The sequence below is a fragment of the Pseudophryne corroboree genome, chromosome 3 (genome assembly GCF_028390025.1).
Source record: "Pseudophryne corroboree isolate aPseCor3 chromosome 3, aPseCor3.hap2, whole genome shotgun sequence".
NCBI lineage: Eukaryota > Metazoa > Chordata > Amphibia > Anura > Myobatrachidae > Pseudophryne > Pseudophryne corroboree.
In genome coordinates, this window is record NC_086446.1 from 258,228,687 (window position 1) to 258,252,769 (window position 24,083).

At 49.3% G+C, this 24,083-nt stretch overlaps 1 protein-coding gene across 3 annotated transcripts in view; it reads left to right on the forward strand.

Moving 5' to 3' along the window:
* The window catches only part of AURKA (aurora kinase A), a 114,525-nt gene that overhangs the window by 25,006 nt on the left and 65,436 nt on the right, over positions 1–24,083 (forward strand). For all 3 annotated transcript variants that reach the window (XM_063959028.1, XM_063959027.1, XM_063959029.1), the window contains one exon: positions 2,246–2,522. In XM_063959028.1, coding sequence (XP_063815098.1) covers positions 2,246–2,522 — 277 coding nt within the window. The remainder of the gene's footprint in view (positions 1–2,245; positions 2,523–24,083) is intronic.

Consider the following 24,083-nt stretch of genomic DNA (forward strand, 5'->3'; position numbering starts at 1 on the left):
ATTGCTCCAGTATTAACCCAGCTTTGCTGAGGCCCAAACACATGATCTGTGGCCTTGTGAGACTAGCACCAGATCTCCTGTCACTTCAGATTGGGGCTGGTGGTGTTTGGTGTCTTGGAAATACTGACACTGCAGTTAATGCCCGTGAACATGAACACTGGTAGGTGGTGGGTCCACTGAGGTTAGTGTGGTGCACCACTAAAACAGCCGAGCGGGAATGCTACCTTGGTGCCACTGCTTTGCAAAAATAACTCTCCTGAAAGCCCGAAATAGGATTATAGCCCTAGCTCATTGGAATCGTGGTGACTATGGACTCTGATTGACCAAGTGTCATTGCCCCAACATCTCTTTAGCGCACACTTTCTGGCACTGCTGGTAGACTGCACAATTCTGGTATAAACTCCTCAGCTACTTAAATAGTCTTGGGATAACTAAAGCTGGGGCTTTCTCTATTGCTGATTTCATATTGCGGTGTGCTTGGCCCCCCCCGTCTCTGGTCTTAAGCCCCGTAGACGGTGCGATATGTCTTTTAGGGTTTTGACTATATAGAAAAGTTAGTGCAAATCGCACCATGTGTATGCTCTTGCAATGCGCGCTCTTGCGGGATGGGCATTGTAAGAAAAAATAGACTCTGCAGGCAGGGTTGCTATTGGCTACATCGGAGGCTCATTCCTCCGGGCAGTTTCTAGCCAATATCACACCATTACCCCATTGCTGGTGAATGTTGTCACAGTGGCTAAACGGGTTATTTTAAAAAATATTGGATGTGTAATTTCCTACCTTGGGAAAGGTGAAATGCTGCCGTATGGATGATCTTTACCACAGGTTCTCAAACTCTGTCCTCAGGACCCCACACAGTGCATGTTTTCCAGGTCTCACAGAATCACAAGTGAAATAATTAGCTCCACCTGTGGACACTTTAAAATGTGTTAGTGAGTAATTGACACACCTGTGCACCTGCTGGGTGACCTGCAAAACATGCACTGTGTGGGGTCCTGAGGACAGAGGGGCAGATGTATTAACCTGGAGAAGGCATAAGGAAGTGATAAACCAGTGATATGTGCAAGATGATAAAGGCACCAGCCAATCAGCATAGCCATCACCTAATTCATAGTTAGGATCTGATTGGATGGTGAGTTTATCACCTTGCACATATCACTGGTTTATCACTTCCTTATGCCTTCTCCAGGTTAATACATCTGCCACAGAGTTTGAGAACCTATGATCTAAACCATGAGATAAGAGCAGCCACTTCTAATATTGAAATAGGTTTTAAATTATTTCACTAGAAATTGGGTAAATTGATGGTTACCCCACCAAATCCAGGAGAATATCTGGAGAGTGTTTAAGTACACTGGTTTATTTATGTCTCCCCTATTGGATGATGCATCCATTTCCATGCTTTGCACTTTTTCCACACACTCACATCTGCCTCCATTCTGTTCCCAGTAGTCTACTCACACTCCTATCTGTGCCTAGAGGGGGCAGAGCTAGCATGGTATGATGGTGTGCATGGGTTATTTTTTTTGTTTTTTCAAACAAAGTACATGTTGTCGTTTTAATGTGACTTGTTTTAATTTCTTAAATTGTTTGTAAACACTTTATTTACTTAGAATGACCATACAAACAAATGCAGAAAACTTTTATGACTCATTTTATTCTGTTATTTTTTTGTTGTCATAAATGCAATGTGTGGGGGCAGTGTCTTTGGTCTGGCGTGTGAACGCTGGCACCACCACACTTTATTCCCCCTACCTTGTGAATGTTAACGATCACCCCCATAGGGGTGTGCAGGAAAGTGCACTGTTATGTGCAAGCTATACATAGCCCATACCTTGTGCCAGAGCTTGCCATCTTGCATTGCATTTAATTGAACATTCCCCCCAAGTATGGCACATAACTTTGTAATGTCTGCCTTCTGACAGCTTGCTACGTAAACACTTGTATGGTGAAGTGGTCTTTCCTTGATGTTTAGTCTTATGGTACCTTTTGAGAACAAGATAAATGGCTTCTCTGCTGTACAACATATGTATAATTTTGCTATTAGCGCTTCTGTGGCTTTGTAACTTCAATGCTGCCTTTATTGAAAACCTAAGCCACATGCAGCTCTTTAGGTGTACTTGCCTATCTCTAACAGCTGACCGCTCTGCAGTGGCTAGGTGTGCTTTATTTAGTGGCACTTGGATGTGTTGTTCACTGGACGAAAGCAGGTTCTTTTCACATCTTTCATGTTTGATCACTACAGAGTATGACCGATGGCCCAAAGCGTATCCCGGTGTCCCAGCAACAGACTGCCCATGCAAAGCCAACTGGAACAAGTGGCGCAAGTCAAAGAATACTTTGCTCTTCAAATATTCCTCAGCGAGTCCTTGCACCGAAGCCGGTCTTACCCAATCAAAAGCAACTGAATGTACAGCCAACTAATCAGCCCCAATCCAAACCTGCAACCCAGGGGCCAAAGACAGGCCAATCACAGTCAGCTAATGAAAATAAAGAACCAGCTCCAACACACAGTACTGCTGGTAAGATCTTCCGCTGGTAAAAGAGGTTTTGTTTTTTTTCCCCCCCCAATAATCATCAGGTAACTCCTTAATGTAGCTTTCACTGGTTCAAGTTTCAATATTTGTATGACTTGCTTACTGTTCAGTAGATGGGGCCTTGGGATTCATGCACAGTAAAGTCATACTGTGTGCAAGGCTTATCCTAGCATGTATGCCTAACCTAAATAGTGTTCACTCTAGGAGTGAAAAGGGGCAGGGCGCCGGACTCCGGGGGCACATGCGCGCGCGGCGAAGCCGCTCGCGCGTCCAAAATGGGGGCGCGGCCACGCAAATTAGGGGGCGTGGCCACACCTCCGTCATTTTAGGGGGCGGTGCGGCCCACAGACGCTACTATAGAGAGCGTCTGTGGCCGGCGACGTCACTGTTGGGGGCGTGCCCAGCACCTCCGTTGGTGCAGGGCTTCCCCCAGCCCTCTCCCAATACGTGAATGGATGCCATGCGCACGGCATCTATACACGCCGGGAGGGCAGGGAGCGGGCGGCTGTTCTAGCAGGGCGCCGCAAAAGGGGCAGGGCGGGTTTTGTCTGTTAAAAAACGGGCAGGGCGCGGCGCCCTGCTAAAACAGCCTAGAGTGAACACTACTAAATATTTATCTTATGATAGCCATATATGCCAAATTTGACAGCTGATAACATGATATATATATGAAGCTATCTTAACAACATTTTTTTTTTAAATTGTAAATTACTTCAAATAATTGGTAGCAGCTATGGTAGTAGTGGCTGACGTTCTTAGTATTTATATACAGACATCAAGAGCATTTAGCAACAGAGTGGGTATGGAGTAGTATAACATGCACATGAGGGAGATTGGATCTCATGGGTCAGTGTATGACGATGTAACCACACAAATGCAGGAGATTCAGTACATTCAGGTGTCATCTTGATGTGACTTGTGTAAACGCATGGCAGCTGTATTGACTGTCTTGCATTCAATGGGAAGTATCAGTTGGATTTCAAAGCATCCATTGCTCAAGCATTGAACAATGCTGGCTCTATGGAGCAACGTTGAATAGGAAGTTTAACAGACACCACATCTGTTCAAGCTGTGTCAAAGGTATCTCATGAAATCTGGTACAGCGCAGGAGATCACTAGCCAAAGCTTATGGGTTTAGAACATGCTAACTGTTTTTTAGTTTTCCCGCTAGGATGTGGGCAGGGCAAAGAGGTGCTGAGGCAGTACGTGCGTGCCTTCAAATAGGGGGTGCAGCCCCTCCTGTGTCCCTAATGGGGGGGGGGGGGTGTGCCCAGCACTTGTGGAAGTGCTGGGCTTCCCCCAAACTCTCCCAATGTTCTCATGGCAACAGGCAGGGGTGCCTTTTGCCCTTTAAAAGTAGGGTAGGGCTTGGTGTCCTAAAACAGTCAAGCGTGAAGACAACCGTTTTAAATGTGCAAGCTCTATTGTGGCATCTACGTACATCTGCATGCATTGTCTTGAGTTTTTGTACCCAGGTACTTCGCCAACATTCACACAAAGGGTGGTATGTAATTAGCTGTGAAATCGTGGCATTTTTAAAAAAATTTTTTTTTTTTTTTGTTCATTGCACGGAAATTGCTGTAAAACTGTTTTTCTCTAGCCTCCATAAGGGATATTTGGGAGACCTAGTACGATGGGGTATAGACGGGGTCCAAAGGAGCCGGTGCACTTTAAATTTCAACTGGGTGTGCTGGCTCCTCCCCTCTATGCCCCCTCCCACAGGCAGTTTAGAAAAAAGTGCGTGCGGTCACCGGCCTTGCGAGGTGTCAGTGCCGCTTACCTGCTGCAAGACTACCATCCTGAGAGGTTGTTGTACAGCGGGGCACTGCGCCTTGGCGGTCACACCCCTAACACTAGCCTGAAGGGGACGACAGTGGTGAGTACAAACCGGGGGCCCCGCTATTGGGGGTCCTCCGGTTCAAGGTGCGGCTCACATGCAGGGGAGGCATACGGGACCCTCCTGGGGGGGGGGCCCGCTATAGCCCCTCATGTACACTGGCTAGCGGTGGCTTAAAGTAACACTTATGTGATGTGTTTAAGCACTTTAGGAGACAATGCCAGTATAAAAAATGCTGTAGCACTGGAGTTGAGGGGAGGGGGGGGGGGGGGGCGGGCCTATGTCAGAGCGGGACCGGCGACATTTTGGTGCCTTCCTCTGCTTACAGCTGCAACAGCAGGCACGCACGGCTCCTCCAGACTCTCTGGGAAACACTGGAAAACTGGTACAGGGTGTAGCAAGGGGGGAGAGCCGCTATTGTACACAATCTGTGTCCTTTAAAGGACAGTAATCATAGGTGTTTCACTGATATTAAAGCTTACAGCCTCACTGGGGCTGTGTAGCTGGGGTGTGCTGGTTCTCGTTCCCTCTCTCTTTACTTCCCCCCCTGCATACAGTAAGGGCAGACTTGCAAACGTATTACTTGTCTGTGTGTATGTAACTGTGCTTTACTGTGAATATGGGTTAACACAAATTATGCAGTGTCACACCAGATTCTCTCCCTCTAGATCTGATTATGTATCCTGTAAACAATGCAGCCAATCTTCACAACTCTGTGGGAGCTGGAGGGGGAGGGTCAAGAGCCTTCCTGGCTAGGTGCCATTAAAACTATGATGTCTGCTATGTCATCACAATTAGTGCTAAAAAAAACTCAGCTACTGCAGCAGGCTGTTGCAGACTGGGCTGCCAGGGCAGATGTTATACAGCTCCCCCTCCCTAACTCGGGACAACAAAAGCATGGTTTACCTGCTCTACTCTCTCTGATTCAGATGAAGCGGTACAGGAGGGTGGGGAGGACTTGGATCCCTTTAGTGGGGATTCCACTTCTGCTCGGGGTATTGAATCCCTCATTCACTGAAACTCCCTCTAGAGGATACTGCGTCACAGCAGTCGTTTTTCTTTACACAGGACAAACCTAATGTCACTTTACCGGATCCTGCAGAGTTAGATGACCTATTTAAGTTGGCCTGGAAAAATCCAAACCAAAAATACCAAGTGTCAAAAAGATGTTTGCACACTTTCCCATTTGCTCCTGAAGGTAGGAAATTCTGTGAAGAACTCCCGGTGCTTGACGTATCAGTCTCTCGCCTGTCTAAAAAGGTGGTGCTGCCTGCCCTGGGTTCCTTTACCGTGAAGGACCCTGGGGACAGAAAAATAGAGTACACGAAAGTCTATCTACACAGCAGCAGGTATATCTGAGACTGGTCATGGCAGGTTGCTGGATGACCCATGCCATTCATACGTGCGCTACTCAAATTCAGGAGGGCCTCTCCGGGAGATATGCCCCTGGTTACTACGGTAACTCTCCTAAGGCACATCCCGGACACTGCCCAGGTATCCTGGCAGGAACTCTCCCAGATGTGACGCAGCCGAGCTCCCAGCTCGAGGTCCCCTCAGGGTGGGTGGGCACCGTCATGCTGAGGACTTAGTGGAAGCAGAACCGGTGCTTGCCTTACCTCTGGTGCCTCTAGCCGCATTGGAGGCACCTCTGGCCCTAGATCGAAATCTGTTAGACCGAAAGTACTGAAGACTGCCTGTCCCGGGTAGGAATGCCTAGCTGGCGGGGGCCACAGAGGGGAGAAACGTGGATTTCCCGGCAGTTACTTTAGAAATCCACATATCTAATCCAACCCTGAAGAGCCATTCCCCAGTAAAGGGGAGAGATTCCACACTGCGCTTGGACTCTGCATCCGCTATCCACTGACGCAACCACAAGGCCCTGCACACACACACACACTGCCATGGCAGAGGTCCTGCATTAATATTGCCTACATCCTTGAGAGAGTCGGACCTCATCTCTCAGGGCTACAAGCTGGAGTTTGAGTGCGCTTCCCCCCTCCCCCACCCAACGATTTTTTAAGTCATGCTTACCAGCTTTGGAGGATATGCAAATTACGTTGCAACAGGCCATCCAAAAGTTGGTACAGTCCCACTTCATTGTTTCAGTACCAATACAAAAACGGGGAAAGGGTTATTACTCCAACCTGTTTGTGGTACCAAACGGTACGGTAAGACACATTTTGAATCTAAAGTCCTTGAACCCTGACCTAAAGGTTTTTTAAGTTCAAAATGGAATACTTGCGGGCAGCGATTGTGGGCCTGGAAAAACAGGAATTCATGGTCTCCCTGAATATCAAGGACACCTATCTCCATATTCCAATTTGGCCACCTCATCTGGCTTATCTAAGGTTTGCTCTACTGGATGATCACTACCAGTTCCAGGTGCTACCCTTTGGCGTGTCCACAGCTCCGTGGATGTTCACGAAGGTAATGGTGGAGATGATGATCCAGCTCCGGGTCCAGGGGGTCAATGTCCCTTACCTGGATGATCTCCTGATTAAAAGCAAGATTCAGGGAGCTTTTATTGCTCCATATCGACCGCACTATCCAACTTCTATCACACCATGGGTGGATTCTCCATTTACAGAGGTCCCACCTGGAGCCATCTCAGTGGCTCCTGTTAGTGGATACTGTGGCCCAGAAAGTCCTCCCAGAGGACAAGGCGATAACACTTCAGGAGATGGTCCGCATGGTTCTCCGACCTGCACGAATATCTATCCATCTTTACATAAGATTGTTGGGAAAGATGGTAGCCTCATACGAGGCGATCCAATATGGGAGGTTCCATGCCAGAGTAATTCAATTGGATCTCCTGAGCAAGTGGTCCGGGTCTCATCTTCAGATGTACCGGATATTACAGATGTCACCTCAGACCAGGATGTCCCTCCTGTGGTGGCTGCAGTCATCCAATCTCCTGGAAGGCCGAAGCTTTGGGATTCAGGATTAGATCCTCATTATGACTGATGCAAGTCTGTGGGGATGGGGAGCTGTCACCCAGGGAGCCCAGTTCCAGGGCAGGTGGTCAGCCCACGAATCCCTCCTTCCGATCAACATTCTGGAACTTCAGGCCTCTCCTCTAATTGGTGATCGCGCGATCCAGGTAGTCTAACGCCACAGCAGTGGTGTACGTCAATCGGCAAGGGGGGACAAAAAGCAGGGCCTGCATGCGGGAGGTGTCAGATTCTCCTCTGGGCAGAAAGAAATGCAAGGGCAATATCTGCAATCTTCATTTCGGGAGTGGACAACTGGGAAGCTGACATCCTGAGTTGTCACGATCTCCACATGAGGGCTCCATGTTTCAACAGATTATTGACCGGTGGGGCTGCCTGCAAATAGACATGATTGCTTCTCGACTCAAGAAGGTTTGTTGGTATTGCTCCCGAACCAGACACACTCAGGCGAGTGCAGTGGATGCACGGATGTCGCCTTGGCCTTACTGGTTGGTCTACCTGTTTCCGCTCTCTGATTCCATTACTCCCAAGGGTGTTGAGAGAATCTGAAATCAAGGTGTCCAGGCAATTCTGATTGCCTCGGAGGGTGTGGTACGCAGATCTTCTGGACATGTCTGCCGAAGACCCTTGGCCTCTACCACCAAGAAGAGATCTTCTTCAACAAGGACCATTTGTCTACACAGACTTGCGGCGACTTTGTTTGATGGCATGGAGGTTGAGCGGAACATCCTAGCTCACAAGGCCCTTTCCATGAAGGTCATTGCTACCATAGTTCAGGCCAGGAAACCTGTGACGTCAAAACACTAATCATATCTGGCGAAGATATGTCTCTTGGTGCGAGGACCGCACGTACCTGCCTGCGGCGTTCAACTTGGGACGTTTCCTACAGGCTGGTGTGATTAAGGGTTTGCGTCTGAGTGCCATTAAGGTCCAGATTAGAGCTGTCCATCTTCCAGAAGAAACTGGCAGTGTTGCCAGAAGTTCAGACTCTTTTGCAAGGGGTACTTCACATACAACCTCCTTTTGTGCCACCCACGGACCCTGGGATCTGAATGTAGTGTTGGCGTTTCTACAGTCCTGGTTTGAACCACTGATGGTAGAAGACAAGTACCTCGCGTGGAAAACTGATGTTACTGGCCCTGGCTTCTGCTAGGCGTGTCTCAGAATTGGGGGGCCTTATCGTGTAAAAGTCCCTACTTGGTCTTTTACAAGAACAGAGCAGTGCTCACGACTAGGCAGCAATTCCTGCCAAAGGTCATCTCTGCGTTCCACTTGAATCAACCTATTGTAGTTCTGGCACTTCTGCTCCTCCGGAGGCATTGGATGCGGTGTGAGCCTTGAAGATCTGTCAAGAGCTCAGATTTTCTTTGTGCTATATGATGCACAGAAAAAGGGTTGACCTGCTTCAAAGTCTATTGCTCGTTGGCTTAGGCTTATTATCCAGTACAGTAAGCAAAATGACAAATTGTAATTTTATTTTTATTTAATTTTTGTATGAAAATTTAGACTTTTCGCAGCATAAATGCATCTTATCCATGATAGGTCCGTTGTTGCAGATGCATGATGTCCACTCAAGTGGACACGTGTATATTCAACAGTGTGGTGTTTTGTTTGAGTTGTTGTTTTTTTTTATATATATTTTTATTATTATTATTATTAGATATTTTTTTTTTCTAAGCCCTGAAGGCAGAAAAAAAAAAATCTTGCATGAGGCGATCATAATTCATGCATGAAAGGGTTAAACGGATTTGAAAATCCTGGAGTGTTTCAGATACTGTAGATCATAGTTGTGAAATATAGTATACAAATGTTGAAACTGATACCTTGGTGGAGATATCTAGATGTATAATCTTCTATATGCCCAAAACATGAGTGGGTTTCCATGGGGATTTGATATGATGTATTGGTGATATGAATTTAGCCATTATGGTGCCACTTATATATTTTTCTCTAACGTCCTTGAGGATGCTGGGACTCCGTAAGGACCATGGGGAATAGACGGGCTCCGCAGGAGATAGGGGACTTTAAGAAAGCTTTGGACTCTGGGTGTGCACCGGCTCCTCCCTCTATGCCCCTCCTCCAGACCTCAGTTTTACACTGTGCCCAGAGCAAGATGGGTGCACTGCAGAGAGCTCTCCAGAGTTCTCTGCCTAGAAGCATTCCCCCCCCCCCCCCCCCCCCCCCCTACCTTTTTACTACTTTTTCACAGGGAGCACTGCTGGCAACAGTCTCCCTGCATCGAGGGACTGAGGAGAGAGGAGCAGACCTTCTTGTCAAAGATATGCTCTGCTTCCTCGGCTACTGGACACCATTAGCTCCAGAGGGGGTGAACGCAGGTTCTTACTGGGCGTCCACCCCCGGAGCCGCGCCGCCGTTCTCCTCACAGAGCTAGAAGTACAGAAGACATAAGTCGTCAGGCGGCAGAAGCCTTCAGCTTCACTGAGGTAACGCACAGCACTGCAGCTGTGCGTCATTGCTCCCATACACCTCATACTCCGGTCACTGTAAGGGTACAGGGGGGGGGGGTGCCCTGGCAGCAATATAAACCTCTGCATGGCAAAAATTATATACATGTACAGGTGGGCTCTGTACATGTATATAAAAGAGCCCCCGCCATATTTGACTAAGTTTGAGCGGGATAGAAGCCCGCCGCCGAGGGGGCGGGGCTTCTCCCTCAGCACTTACCAGCACCATTTTCTCTCCACAGCACTGTTGAGAGGAAGCTCCCCGGACTCTCCCCTGCTTACACACGGTGAAAGGGTGCTTAAAAGGGAGGGGGGCACATAATTGGCTGTTTACATATTATTATACAGCGCTGCTGGGGAAAAACATTGTGTTGGTCTCCAGGGTTATTGCGCTGGGGTGTGTGTGCTGGCATACTCTCTCTCTGTCTCTCCAAAGGGCCTTGACAGGGATACTGTCTTCAGGAAAGGGGTTCCTTGTGTGTGTGAAGTGTCGGTACGCGCGTGTCGACATGTTTGACGAGGAAGGCTCGCTTAATGTGGAGGGGGAGTGCTTGAATGTCAGGTTGCCGTCGGCAACGCCGACACCGGAATGGGTGGATATGCTGAATGTCTTGAATGCAAATGTCAATCTATTGCATAAAAGATTAGGCAGAAGCTAGGGATCAGTCAGGTAGCCAGTCCATGCCTGTCCCTGGGGCGCCAGGTCCTTCGGGGTCTCAGAAGCGCACCATATCCCAGGTTGATGACACAGATACCAACACAGATGCTGATTCTAGTGTAGACTATGAAGATGCAAAATTACAGCCGAAGGTGGCTAAGGGTATATGGTACATGATTATTGCCATTAAAGAGGTTTTGCATATTACTGAGGAACCCCCTGTCCCTGACACGAGGGTACACGTGTATAAAGGGAAAAAGCCTGAAGTCACTTTTCCATCCTCATTTGAATTAAGTGACTTGTGCGAAAAGGCTTGGAAATCTCCGGTTAGGAGACCACAAGTTCCCAAAAGGATTCTAATGGCGTATCCTTTTCCACTAACTGATAGGATACGCTGGGAATCTTCGCCAAAAGTTGACAAGGCGCTGACACGTTTGTCCAAAAAGGTGGCACTGCCTTCTCAGGATACAGCTTCCCTCAAGGAACCTGCTGATCGCAGGCAGGAAATTACCTTAAAGCACATTTACAGTCATTCCGGTACTATTTCTCGACCGGCTATGGCGTCGGCCTGGGTTTGTAGTGCGGTTGTGGCATGGGCAGATTCCTTCTCTACGGAAGTTGACACCTTAGATAGGGACGCCATTCAAATGACCATAGAGCATATCAGAGATGCTGCCTTGTATATGAGAGATGCTCAGAGAGACATTTGTTTATTAAGCTCCAGAATAAATGCTATGTCTATTTCTGCTAGGCGGCTCTTCTGGACCCGACAGTGGACGGGAGATGCCGATTCAAAGCGGCATATGGAGTCCTTGCCTTACAAAGGGGTGGAGTTGTTTGGAGACGGATCTTGTCGCTACGGCTGGTAAGTCAAATTTCTTACCTTATGTCCCCCCGCAGCATACAAAAAAGGCACCTCATTATCAAATGCAGTCCTTTCGTTCCAATAAAAACAAGAAGGTACGTGGATCATCCTTTGTTGCCAGAGGGAAAGGCAGGGGAAAAAAGCTGCACACAGCTAGTACCGAAGAGCAGAAGTCCTCCCCTGCGTCTGCAAAGTCCACCGCATGACGCTGGGGCTTTCCGAGGGGAGGCAGATCTGGTGGGGGCTCGTCTTCGGTTTTTCAGCCACGTCTGGGTTCACTCGCAGGTGGATCCCTGGGCATTAGAGATTGTTTCTCAGGGATACAGGCTGGAATTCGAAGACTTGCCTCCTCGCCGATTTTTCAAATCTGCTCTGCCGGCTTCCCCTTCAGAGAGGGAGCTAGTGTTGGCAGCAATCCAAAATTTTTTATATTCAACAGGTGATTGTCACAGTTCCTCATCTCCAGCAAGGAGAGGGATATTACTCAACCCTGTTTGTGGTCCCGAAACCGGATCGTTCGGTCAGACCCATTTTAAACCTGATATTTCTGAACCTGTACTTGAAGAGGTTCAAAATGGAATCACTCAGGGCGGTCTTCGCCAGCCTGGAGGGGGGGGGGGGGGGGATTGGATGGTGTCCCTGGACATAAAGGATGCTTACCTTCATGTTCCGATATTCCCCCCCCCGCAGCAGGCGTTCCTGAGATTTGCAGTGCAGGACTGTCACTACCAATTTCAGACGTTGCCGTTTGGTCTTTCCACGGCCCCGAGAATTTTCACCAAGGTAATGGCGGAAATGATGGTGCTCTTGCGCAGGCAGGAGGTCACAATTATCCCATACTTGGACGATCTCCTCATAAAGGCGAGATCTCGGGAGAGGTTTCTGGACAGCGTGTTTCTGTCCATGAAGACGTTGCAGATACACGGCTGGATTCTCAATATACCGAAGTCCCAGCTAGTCCCTACAACGCGTGTGACCTTTTTGGGGCCGATTCTAGACACAGACCACAAAAAAGTTTTTCTTCCGATCGAAAAGGTTCAGGAACTCATAGCCATGGTCAGGAATCTATTAAAACCAAAAAAGGTTTCAGTGCATCATTGCACGCGGGTCCTGGGGAAGATGGTGGCTTCCTACGAGGCCATCCCTTTCGGCAGGTTCCATGCGAGGACTTTTCAATGGGACCTCTTGGACAAGTGGTCCGGGTCCCATTTACAAATGCATCAAAGGATCACCCTGTCTCCCAGGACCAGGGTATCTCTCCTGTGGTGGCTGAACAGTGCTCACCTACTAGAAGGTCGCAGGTTCGGCATTCAGGACTGGGTCCTGGTGACCACGGACGCAAGCCTCCGAGGCTGGGGAGCAGTGACACTGGGAAGAAATTTCCAAGGTCTCTGGTCAAGCCTAGAGTCTTGTCTCCACATCAACGTCCTGGAGTTGAGGGCCATATACAACGCCCTGCGTCAAGTGGAGGAATTGCTTCGGAGAAAACCGGTTCTGATTCAGTCAGACAATGTCACGGCAGTGGCTCATATAAACCGCCAAGGCGGAACAAGGAGCAGAATGGCCATGGCAGAAGCAACCAGGATTCTACGCTGGGCGGAAAGCCATGTAAGCGCGCTGTCAGCGGTGTTCATCCCGGGGGTGGACAACTGGGAGGCAGACTTCCTCAGCAGGCACGACCTGCATCCGGGAGAGTGGGGACTTCATCAAGAAGTCTTCGCACAGATCACGGATCGTTGGGGACTGCCTCAAATCGACATGATGGCATCCCGTCTCAGCAAAAAGCTAAAGCGGTATTGCGCCAGGTCAAGGGACCCTCAGGCGGTAGCGGTAGATGCTCTGGTGACACCTTGGGTGTTCAGATCGTTCTGTGTGTTTCCTCCTCTTCCTCTCCTACCCAGAGTGTTGAGAATAATACGAAGAAGCAGGGTCACAACAATACTCATTGTTCCGGATTGGCCACTGAGGACTTGGTATCCGGAGCTGCAAGAGTTGCTCGCAGGGGATCCGTGGCCTCTTCCTCTAAGGCAGGACCTGCTGCGGCAGGGGCCCTGTCTGTTCCAAGACTTACCGCGGCTGCGTTTGACGACATGGCGGTTGAACGCCAGATCCTAGTGGAAAAAGGGATTCCGGAGGAAGTCATTCCTACCCTGAGCAAGGCTAGGAAAGACGTGACGTTAAAACATTATCACCGTATGTGGCGGAAATATGTTTCTTGGTGTGAGGCCAGAGCTGCTCCTACGGAGGAGTTCCATTTGGGCCGTCTACTTCACTTCCTTCAAACAGGAGTGACTGGGCCTAAAATTAGGGTCCATAAAGGTCCAGATTTCAGCCTTATCCATTTTCTCTAACATCCTAAGTGGATGCTGGGGACTCCGTAAGGACCATGGGGATTAGCGGCTCCGCAGGAGACTGGGCACAACTATAAAAGCTTTTAGACTACTGGTGTGCACTGGCTCCTCCCACTAAGACCCTCCTCCAGACTTCAGTTAGATTCTTGTGCCCGGCTGAGCTGGATGCACACTAGGGGCTCTCCTGAGCACCTAGAAAGAAAGTATATTTAGGTTTTTTATTTTCAGTGAGATCTGCTGGCAACAGACTCACTGCAGCGAGGGACTAAGGGGAGAAGAAGCGAACCTACCTAACAGGTGGTAGTTTGGGCTTCTTAGGCTACTGGACACCATTAGCTCCAGAGGGATCGACCGCAGGACCCGACCTTGGTGTTCGTTCCCGGAGCCGCGCCGCCGTCCCCCTTACAGAGCCAGAAGCAACGAAGAGGTCCGGAAAATCGGCGGCAGAAGACTTCGGTCTTCACCAAGGTAGCGCACAGCACTGCAGCTGTGCGCCATTGCTCCTCATGTACACCTCACACTTCGGTCACTGATGGGTGCAGGGCGCTGAGGGGGGGGGGGGGCGCCCTGAGGGCAATAAATAATACCTTGGCTGGCAAATATACATCATATATAGTCCGAGAGGAGAGGCTATATAGATGTAAAATTACCCCTGCCAGTATTACAGAAAAAGCGGGAGAAAGTCAGCCGAAAAGGGGGCGGGGCTTCTCCCTCAGCACACTGGCGCCATCTTTCCCTCACAGTTCCGCTGGAAGGAAGCTCCCTGGCTCTCCCCTGCAGTCTGAATACTACAGAAGGGTAAAAAAGAGAGGGGGGGCACTAAATTTAGGCGCAGTATAGAAAAAAAAAAAAAAAAAAATATAAATAAATATATATATATATATATATATATATATATATATATATATATATATATATATATATATATATAATATATGTATGGAAAACACTCATTGATAGTGGGATCCCAGTGTTATATAGCGCTCTGGTGTGTGCTGGCACACTCTCTCTCTGTCTCCCCAAAGGGCTTTGTGGGTTCCTGTCCTCTGTCAGAGCATTCCCGGTGTTTGCGGTGTGTCGGTACGGCTGTGTCGACATGTTTGATGAGGAGGCTTATGTGGAGGCGAAGCAGATGCCTGTAAATGTGATGTCACCCCCTGCGGGGTCGACACCTGAGTGGATGGTGCTGTGGAAGGAATTACTTGATAGTGTCGACTCCTTACATAAAAGGTTTGACGACATACCAAATGTGGGACAGCCGGCTTCTCGGCCTGTGTCTGCCCAGGCGTCTCAAAAGCCATCAGGGGCTCTAAAACGCCCGCTACCTCAGATGGTTGACACGGATACCGACTCCGGGGCTCCACAGGCGGAGCCAGGTACGGTGGGGGCCCGTCTCAAGAACTTCAGCTACCAGTGGGCTCGCTCACGGGTGTATCCCTGGATTCTACAAGTATCTCAGGGGTACAAGCTGGAATTCGAGACATCTCCCCCTCGCCGTTTCCTCAAATCTGCCTTGCCAACAGCTCCCCCGGACAGGGAGGCAGTGCTGGAGGCAATTCACAAGCTGTATTCGCAGCAGGGGATAGTCAAGGTACCCCTCCTTCAACAAGGAAGGGGTTACTATTCCACAATGTTTGTGGTACCGAAACCGGACGGTTCGGTGAGACCCATTTTAAATTTGAAATCCTTGAACACCTATGAAATCCTATATAAAAAGGTTCAAGTTCAAGATGGAATCGCTCAGGGCTGTTATTTCAAGCCTGGAGGAAGGGGATTACATGGTATCACTGGACATCAAGGATGCTTACCTACATGTCCCCATTTACCTTCCTCACCAGGAGTACCTCAGATTTGTGGTACAGGACTGTCATTACCAATTCCAGACGTTGCCGTTTGGTCTGTCCACGGCACCGAGGGTATTTACCAAGGTAATGGCCGAAATGATACTCCTTCAAAAAAAAAGGGAGTTTTAATTATCCCATACTTGGACGATCTCCTGATAAAGGCGAGTTCCAGAGAGCAGTTGTTGGTAGGGGTAGCACTATCTCGGGAAGTGCTACAACAGCACGGCTGGATTCTAAACATTCCAAAGTCACAGCTGGTCCCTACGACACGCCTGCTGTTCCTAGGGATGGTTCTGGACACAGAACAGAGAAAAGTGTTTCTCCCGGAGGAAAAGGCCAAGGAGCGGTCATCTCTAGTCAGAGGCCTCCTAAAACCAAAACAGGTGTCGGTGCATCACTGCACGCGGATCCTGGGAAAAATGGTAGCTTCCTACGAAGCGATTCCATTCGGCAGGTTTCATGCAAGAACCTTTCAATGGGACCTGTTGGACAAGTGGTCCGGATCGCATCTTCCGATGCATCGTCTGATAACCCTGTCTCCGAGGACAAGGGTGTCTCTGCTGTGGTGGCTGCAGAGTGCTCATCTTCAAGAGGGCCGCAGATTCGGCATACAGGACTGGGTCCTGGTGACCACGGATGCCAGCCTTCGAGGCTGGGGAGCAGTCACACAGGGAAGAAACTTCCAAGGACTATGGTCAAGTCAGGAGACTTCCCTGCACATAAATATTCTGGAACTAAGGGCCATTTACAATGCCCTAAGTCAGGCAAAACCCCTGCTTCAAAACCAGCCGGTACTAATCCAGTCAGACAACATCACGGCGGTCGCCCATGTAAATCGACAGGGCGGCACGAGAAGCAGGACGGCGATGGCAGAAGCCACAATTATTCTCCGATGGGCGGAAAATCACGTGTTAGCACTGTCAGCAGTGTTCATTCCGGGAGTGGATGTTATGCACACCAGTGCCAGCAGGAATGTACTGGTGTCTGAACGGTGAGGGATGCAAAACAAATGAACTCACAGACAGACTGGGGAATATGACCTTACATACACAGAAGGTGATAGGGTAACAAAAGAAACACAAAGTGAACAGAGAAGCCCAAAGGCTAAGAAACTGGGTGTCTCCCTAGTATTAGGAATGCTCAGATGGAAAGAAGCGAGATGTAGTGATTTAAGACGTAGAGAACCCGAAATGCTGTTGCTAAGGGCAACAGCAAAACCCTAAAGGGTTACCAACGGGTGTGGCAGTAAACTCCTTGGTCAGAGATGGAATAATAGACACAAGGAGAGTCTCCACAATCCTAGTCCTCCCTTGCAGTGCACTGGTGCAGCTTACTGACACCTGAACACCTTGCACAGTGAGAGGATTTTGGCAGGCAAGTCTGAGAATACAGCCGCAAACTTGCTAGGTTCACAGAGTAACAAAAGAACCCCAGCAGGTTAAACGACTGACTCCAGTCTTACTGCTAGGTCTGGGTTGGCAGAGTGTAATACCAAATCCCAAGGCCTATTTGCAGTAAGCAACAAACAAATACAAAGTTTACACAGTACTAGCTAGCTTTCAGGAACTGACTAACCAACAAAGATTCAGCAGCATCTGCCTAACCTGAGAAGAGGGTTTATATAGCAGGTGCTGTCCACGCCCCACTCAGACCTCACAGACTGTGAGCACAAAAACCAGCACCGGATCTCCTGCCGTGCACAGAGCCTGTAAACCACTGTACAGCAAAAGACCCGAACCGGAGTATCGGCTACGCTCAGGTTACTCCGCTAGCACTTGTCTCCTGGTTGCCATGACGACGTGGCAGCACAGAGCAGGAGACCCTAACAGTGGACAACTGGGAAGCAGACTTCCTCAGCAGGCACGACCTCCACCCGGGAGAGTGGGGACTTCATCCAGAAGTCTTTCAAATGATTGTAAACCAGTGGGAAAAACCACAGGTGGACATGATGGCGTCCCGCCTAAACAAAAAGCTAGAATAATATTGCGCCAGGTCGAGAGACCCGCAGGCGATAGCTGTGGTCGCTCTGGTAACACCGTGGGTGTACCGATCGGTTTATGTGTTCCCTCCTCTTCCTCTCATACCAAAGGTACTGAGGATAATGAGAAGAGGAGTAAGAACTATACGCATTGTTCCGGATTGGCCAAGAAGAGCGTGGTATCCGGAACTTCAAGAAATGATGTCAGAGGACCCATGGCCTCTACCGCTCAGACCAGACCTGCTGCAGCAGGGGCCCTGTCTGTTCCAAGACTTACCGCGGCTGCGTTTGACGGCATGGCGGTTGAACACCGGATCCTGAAGGAAAAGGGCATTCCGGAGGAAGTAATTCCTACGCTGATTAAAGCTAGGAAAGAAGTAACCGCAAACCATTATCACCGCATATGGCGAAAATATGTTGCGTGGTGTGAGGCCAGGAAGGCTCCAACGGAAGAATTTCAGCTGGGCCGGTTCCTGCACTTCCTACAGTCAGGGGTGACTATGGGCCTTAAATTGGGTTCCATTAAGGTCCAGATTTCGGCTCTATCGATTTTCTTCCAGAGAGAATTGGCTTCACTACCTGAAGTTCAGACTTTTGTTAAGGGAGTGCTACATATTCAGCCCCCTTTTGTACCTCCAGTGGCACCTTGGGATCTCAACGTGGTGTTGGATTTCCTAAAGTCACATTGGTTTGAGCCACTGAAAACCGTGGATTTGAAATATCTCACGTGGAAAGTGGTCATGTTGTTGGCCTTGGCCAGGCGTGTTTCAGAATTGGCGGCTTTGTCATGTAAAAGCCCTTATCTGATTTTCCATATGGATAGGGCAGAATTGAGGACTCGTCCCCAGTTTCTCCCCAAAGTGGTATCAGCTTTTCATCTGAACCAACCTATCGTGGTGCCTGCGGCTACAAATGACTTGGAGGCTTCTAAGTTGTTGGATGTAGTCAGGGCCCTAAAAATTTATGTTTCCAGGACAGCTGGAGTCAGAAAGACTGACTTGCTCTTTATCCTGTATGCGCCCAACAAGTTGGGAGCACCTGCTTCTAAGCAGACTATTGCTCGCTGGATCTGTAGTACGATTCAGCTTGCACATTCTGCGGCTGGACTGCCGCATCCTAAATCAGTAAAAGCCCATTCCACGAGGAAGGTGGGCTCTTCTTGGGCAGCTGCCCGAGGGGTCTCGGCTCTTCAACTTTGCCGAGCAGCTACTTGGTCGGGGTCAAACACGTTTGCTAAATTCTACAAGTTTGACACCCTGGCTAAGGAGGACCTTGAGTTCTCTCATTCGGTGCTGCAGAGTCATCCGCACTCTCCCGCCCGTTTGGGAGCTTTGGTATAATCCCCATGGTCCTTACGGAGTTCCCAGCATCCACTAGGACGTTAGAGAAAATAAGAATTTACTCACAGGTAATTCTATTTCTCATAGTCCGTAGTGGATGCTGGGCGCCCATCCCAAGTGCGGATTGTCTGCAATACTTGTTATATAGTTATTGCTTAACTAAAGGGTTATTGTTGAGCTATCTGTTGAGAGGCTCAGTTGTTATGCTGTTAACTGGGTATTGTATCACGAGTTATACGGTGTGATTGGTGTGGCTGGTATGAGTCTTACCCGGGATTAAAAATCCTTCCTAATGGTGTCAGCTCTTCCGGGCACAGTATCCTAACTGAAGTCTGGAGGAGGGTCTTAGTGGGAGGAGCCAGTGCACACCAGCTAGTCTAAAAGCTTTCTTTATAGTTGTGCCCAGTCTCCTGCGGAGCCGCTAATCCCCATGGTCCTTACGGAGTCCCCAGCATCCACTACGGACTATGAGAAATAGAATTACCGGTGAGTAAATTCTTATTTCTCTGACGTCCTAGTGGATGCTGGGAACTCCGTAAGGACCATGGGGAATAGCGGCTCCGCAGGAGACTGGGCACAAAAAGTAAAAGCTTTAGACTAGCTGGTGTGCACTGGCTCCTCCCCCTATGACCCTCCTCCAAGCCTCAGTTAGATTTTTGTACCCGAACGAGAAGGGTGCAAGCTAGGTGGCTCTCCTGAGCTGCTTAGAAGTAAAAGTTTAAATAGGTTTTTTATTTTCAGTGAGTCCTGCTGGCAACAGGCTCACTGCATCGTGGGACTAAGGGGAGAAGAAGCGAACTCACCTGACTGCAGAGTGGATTGGGCTTCTTGGCTACTGGACATTAGCTCCAGAGGGACGATCACAGGTTCAGCCTGGATGGGTCCCGGAGCCGCGCCGCCGGCCCCCTTACAGAGCCAGAAGAGCGAAGAGGTCCGGAGAAAGCGGCGGCAGAAGACGTTCCTGTCTTCAAATAAGGTAGCGCACAGCACTGCAGCTGTGCGCCATTGCTCTCAGCACACTTCACACTCCGGTCACTGAGGGTGCAGGGCGCTGGGGGGGAGCGCCCTGAGACGCAATAAAAACCTTATGGCTAAAAAAAATGCATCACATATAGCTCCTGGGCTATATGGATGCATTTTATCCCCTGCCAGTTTCCTGAAAAAAGCGGGAGAAAAGGCCGCCGTGAAGGGGGCGGAGCCTTTCTCCTCAGCACACAAGCGCCATTTTCTTTCACAGCTCCGCTGGAAGGACGGCTCCCTGACTCTCCCCTGCAGTCCTGCACTACAGAAACAGGGTAAAACAGAGAGGGGGGCACTATTGGCAGCTAATATATAAATACAGCAGCTATAACAGGGAGTAACACTTATATAAGGTTATCCCTGTGTGTGTGTGTGTGTGTGTGTGTGTGTGTGTGTGTGTGTGTATGTATGTATGTAGCGCTCTGGTGTGTGCTGGCAAACTCTCCCTCTGTCTCCCCAAAGGGCTAGTGGGGTCCTGTCCTCTATCAGAGCATTCCCTGTGTGTGCTGGGTGTCGGTACGATTGTGTCGACATGTATGAGGAGGAAAATGATGTGGAAGCAGAGCAATTGCCTGTGTTAGTGATGTCACCCCCTAGGGAGTCGACACCTGACTGGATGGTAGTAATTAAAGAATTACGTGACAATGTCAGCACTTTGCAAAAAACTGTTGACGACATGAGACAGCCGACAAATCAATTAGTGCCTGTTCAGGCGTCTCAGACACCGTCAGGGGCGCTAAAACGCCCGTTACCTCAGATGGTCGACACAGACCCTGACACGGATACTGAATCCAGTGTCGACGGTGACGAGACAAACGTAATGTCCAGTAGGGCCACACGTTACATGATCACGGCAATGAAGGAGGCATTGAACATTTCTGACACTACAAGTACCTCAAAAAAGGGTATTATGTGGGGTGTGAAAAAACTACCAGTGGTTTTTCCTGAGTCAGATGAATTAAATGAGGTGTGTGATAAAGCGTGGGTTTCCCCCGATAAACTGCTGATTTCTAATAAATTATTGGCACTATACCCTTTCCCGCCAGAGGTTAGGGCACGTTGGGAAACACCCCCTAGGGTAGATAAGGCGCTCACACGCTTATCAAAATGTTACCGTCTCCTGATACGGCCGCTCTCAAGGAACCAGCTGATAGAAGGCTGGAAAATATCTTAAAAGGTATATACACACATACCGGTGTTATACTGCGACCAGCGATCGCCTCAGCCTGGATGTGCAGCGCTGGAGTGGCTTGGTCGGATTCCCTGACTGAAAATATTGATACCCTGGATAGGGACAGTATATTATTAACTATAGAGCATTTAAAAGGATGCATTACTATATATGCGAGATGCACAGAGGGATATTTGCACCCTGGCATCTAGAGTAAGTGCGATGTCCATTTCTGCCAGAAGAACGTTATGGACGCGACAGTGGTCAGGTGATGCGGATTCCAAAAAAGACTGCACCATGCAGCCTCTTCCCAGGAGCAGAAGCCCTCCCCCGCTTCTGCCAAGTCCTCAGCATGACGCTGGGGCTCTGCAAGCAGACTCGGGCACGGTGGGGGGCCGTCTCAAGAATTTCAGCGCGCAGTGGGCTCACTCGCAAGTGGACCCCTGGATCCTGCAGGTAGTATCACAGGGGTACAAATTGGAATTCGAGACGTCTCCCCCTCGCCGGTTCCTGAAGTCTGCTCTACCAACGTCTCCCTCCGACAGGGAGGCAGTATTGGAAGCTATTCACAAGCTGTATTCCCAGCAGGTGATAATCAAGGTACCCCTCCTACAACAGGGAAAGGGGTATTATTCCACGCTGTTTGTGGTACCGAAGCCGGACGGCTCGGTGAGACCAATTTTAAATCTAAAATCTTTGAACACTTACATAAAAAGGTTCAAATTCAAGATGGAGTCACTCAGAGCAGTGATAGCGAACCTGGAAGAAGGGGACTATATGGTATCTCTAGACATCAAGGATGCTTATCTCCATGTCCCAATCTACCCTTCTCACCAAGGGTACCTCAGGTTTGTGATACAAAACTGTCATTATCAGTTTCAGACGCTGCCGTTTGGATTGTCCACGGCACCACGGGTCTTTACCAAGGTAATGGCCGAAATGATGATTCTTCTTCGAAGAAAAGGCGTATTAATTATCCCTTACTTGGACGATCTCCTGATAAGGGCAAGGTCCAGGGAACAGTTAGAGGTCGGAGTAGCACTATCTCAGGTAGTGCTACGTCGGCACGGGTGGATTCTAAATATCCCAAAATCACAGCTGATTCCAACAACACGTCTACTGTTCCTAGGGATGATTCTGGACACAGTCCAGAAAAAGGTGTTTCTCCCGGAGGAGAAGGCCAGGGAGTTATCCGAGCTAGTCAGGAACCTCCTAAAACCAGGACAAGTGTCAGTGCATCAGTGCACGAGAGTCCTGGGAAAAATGGTGGCTTCTTACGAAGCGATTCCATTCGGAAGATTCCATGCAAGAACTTTTCAGTGGGATCTGCTGGACAAATGGTTCGGATCGCATCTTCGGATGCATCAGCGGATAACCCTATCTCCAAGGACAAGGGTATCTCTCCTGTGGTGGTTACAGAAGGCTCATCTTCTAGAGGGCCGCAGATTCGGCATTCAGGATTGGATGCTGGTAACCACGGATGCCAGCCTGAGAGGCTGGGGAGCAGTCACACAGGGAAGAAATTTCCAGGGCTTGTGGTCAAGCATGGAAACGTCTCTTCACATAAATATCCTAGAGCTAAGGGCCATTTACAATGCCCTAAGTCAAGCAAGGCCTCTGCTTCAGGGTCAACCGGTATTGATCCAGTCGGACAACATCACGGCTGTCGCCCACGTAAACAGACAGGGCGGCACAAGAAGCAGGAGGGCAATGGCAGAAGCTGCAAGGATTCTCCGCTGGGCGGAAAATCATGTGATAGCACTGTCAGCAGTGTTCATTCCGGGAGTGGACAACTGGGAAGCAGACTTCCTCAGCAGACACGACCTCCACCCGGGGGAGTGGGGACTTCATCCAGAAGTCTTCCAAGTGATTGTAAACCGTTGGGAAAAACCAAAGGTGGACATGATGGCGTCCCGTCTCAACAAGAAACTGGACAGATATTGCGCCAGGTCAAGGGACCCTCAGGCAATAGCGGTGGACGCTCTGGTAACTCCGTGGGTGTTCCAGTCGGTATATGTGTTCCCTCCTCTTCCTCTCATACCAAAAGTACTGAGAATCATAAGAAGGAGAGGAGTAAGAACGATACTCGTGGCTCCGGATTGGCCAAGAAGAACTTGGTACCCGGAGCTGCAAGAGATGCTCACGGAGGACCCGTGGCCTCTACCTCTAAGGAAGGACCTGCTCCAGCAGGGACCTTGTCTGTTCCAAGACTTACCGCGGCTGCGTTTGACGGCATGGCGGTGGAACGCCGGATCCTGAAGGAAAAAGGCATTCCAGATGAAGTCATCCCTACCCTGATCAAGGCCAGGAAGGATGTAACTGCAAAACATTATCATCGCATTTGGCGAAAATATGTTGCGTGGTGTGAGGCCAAGAAGGCCCCTACGGAGGAATTTCAACTGGGTCGTTTCCTACATTTCCTGCAAGCAGGATTGTCTATGGGCCTAAAATTAGGATCCATTAAGGTTCAAATTTCGGCCCTGTCGATCTTCTTCCAGAAAGAACTGGCTTCAGTGCCTGAAGTTCAGACGTTTGTCAAAGGGGTACTGCATATACAGCCTCCTTTTGTGCCTCCAGTGGCACCTTGGGATCTCAATGTAGTTTTAGGGTTCCTAAAATCACATTGGTTTGAACCACTTGCCACAGTGGATTTGAAATATCTCACATGGAAAGTGGTAATGCTGTTGGCCCTGGCTTCAGCCAGGCGCGTATCAGAATTGGCGGCTTTATCCTATAAAAGCCCTTACCTGATATTTCATTCGGATAGGGCGGAATTGAGGACTCGTCCTCAATTTCTCCCTAAGGTGGTTTCAGCGTTTCACATGAATCAACCTATTGTGGTACCTGTGGCTACTAGGGACTTGGAGGACTCCAAGTTGCTGGACGTAGTCAGGGCCCTGAAAATATGTTTCCAGGACGGCTGGAGTCAGAAAATCTGACTCGCTGTTTATACTGTATGCACCCAACAAGCTGGGTGCTCCTGCTTCTAAGCAGACGATTGCTCGTTGGATTTGTAGTACAATTCAACTTGCACATTCTGTGGCAGGCCTGCCACAGCCAAAATCT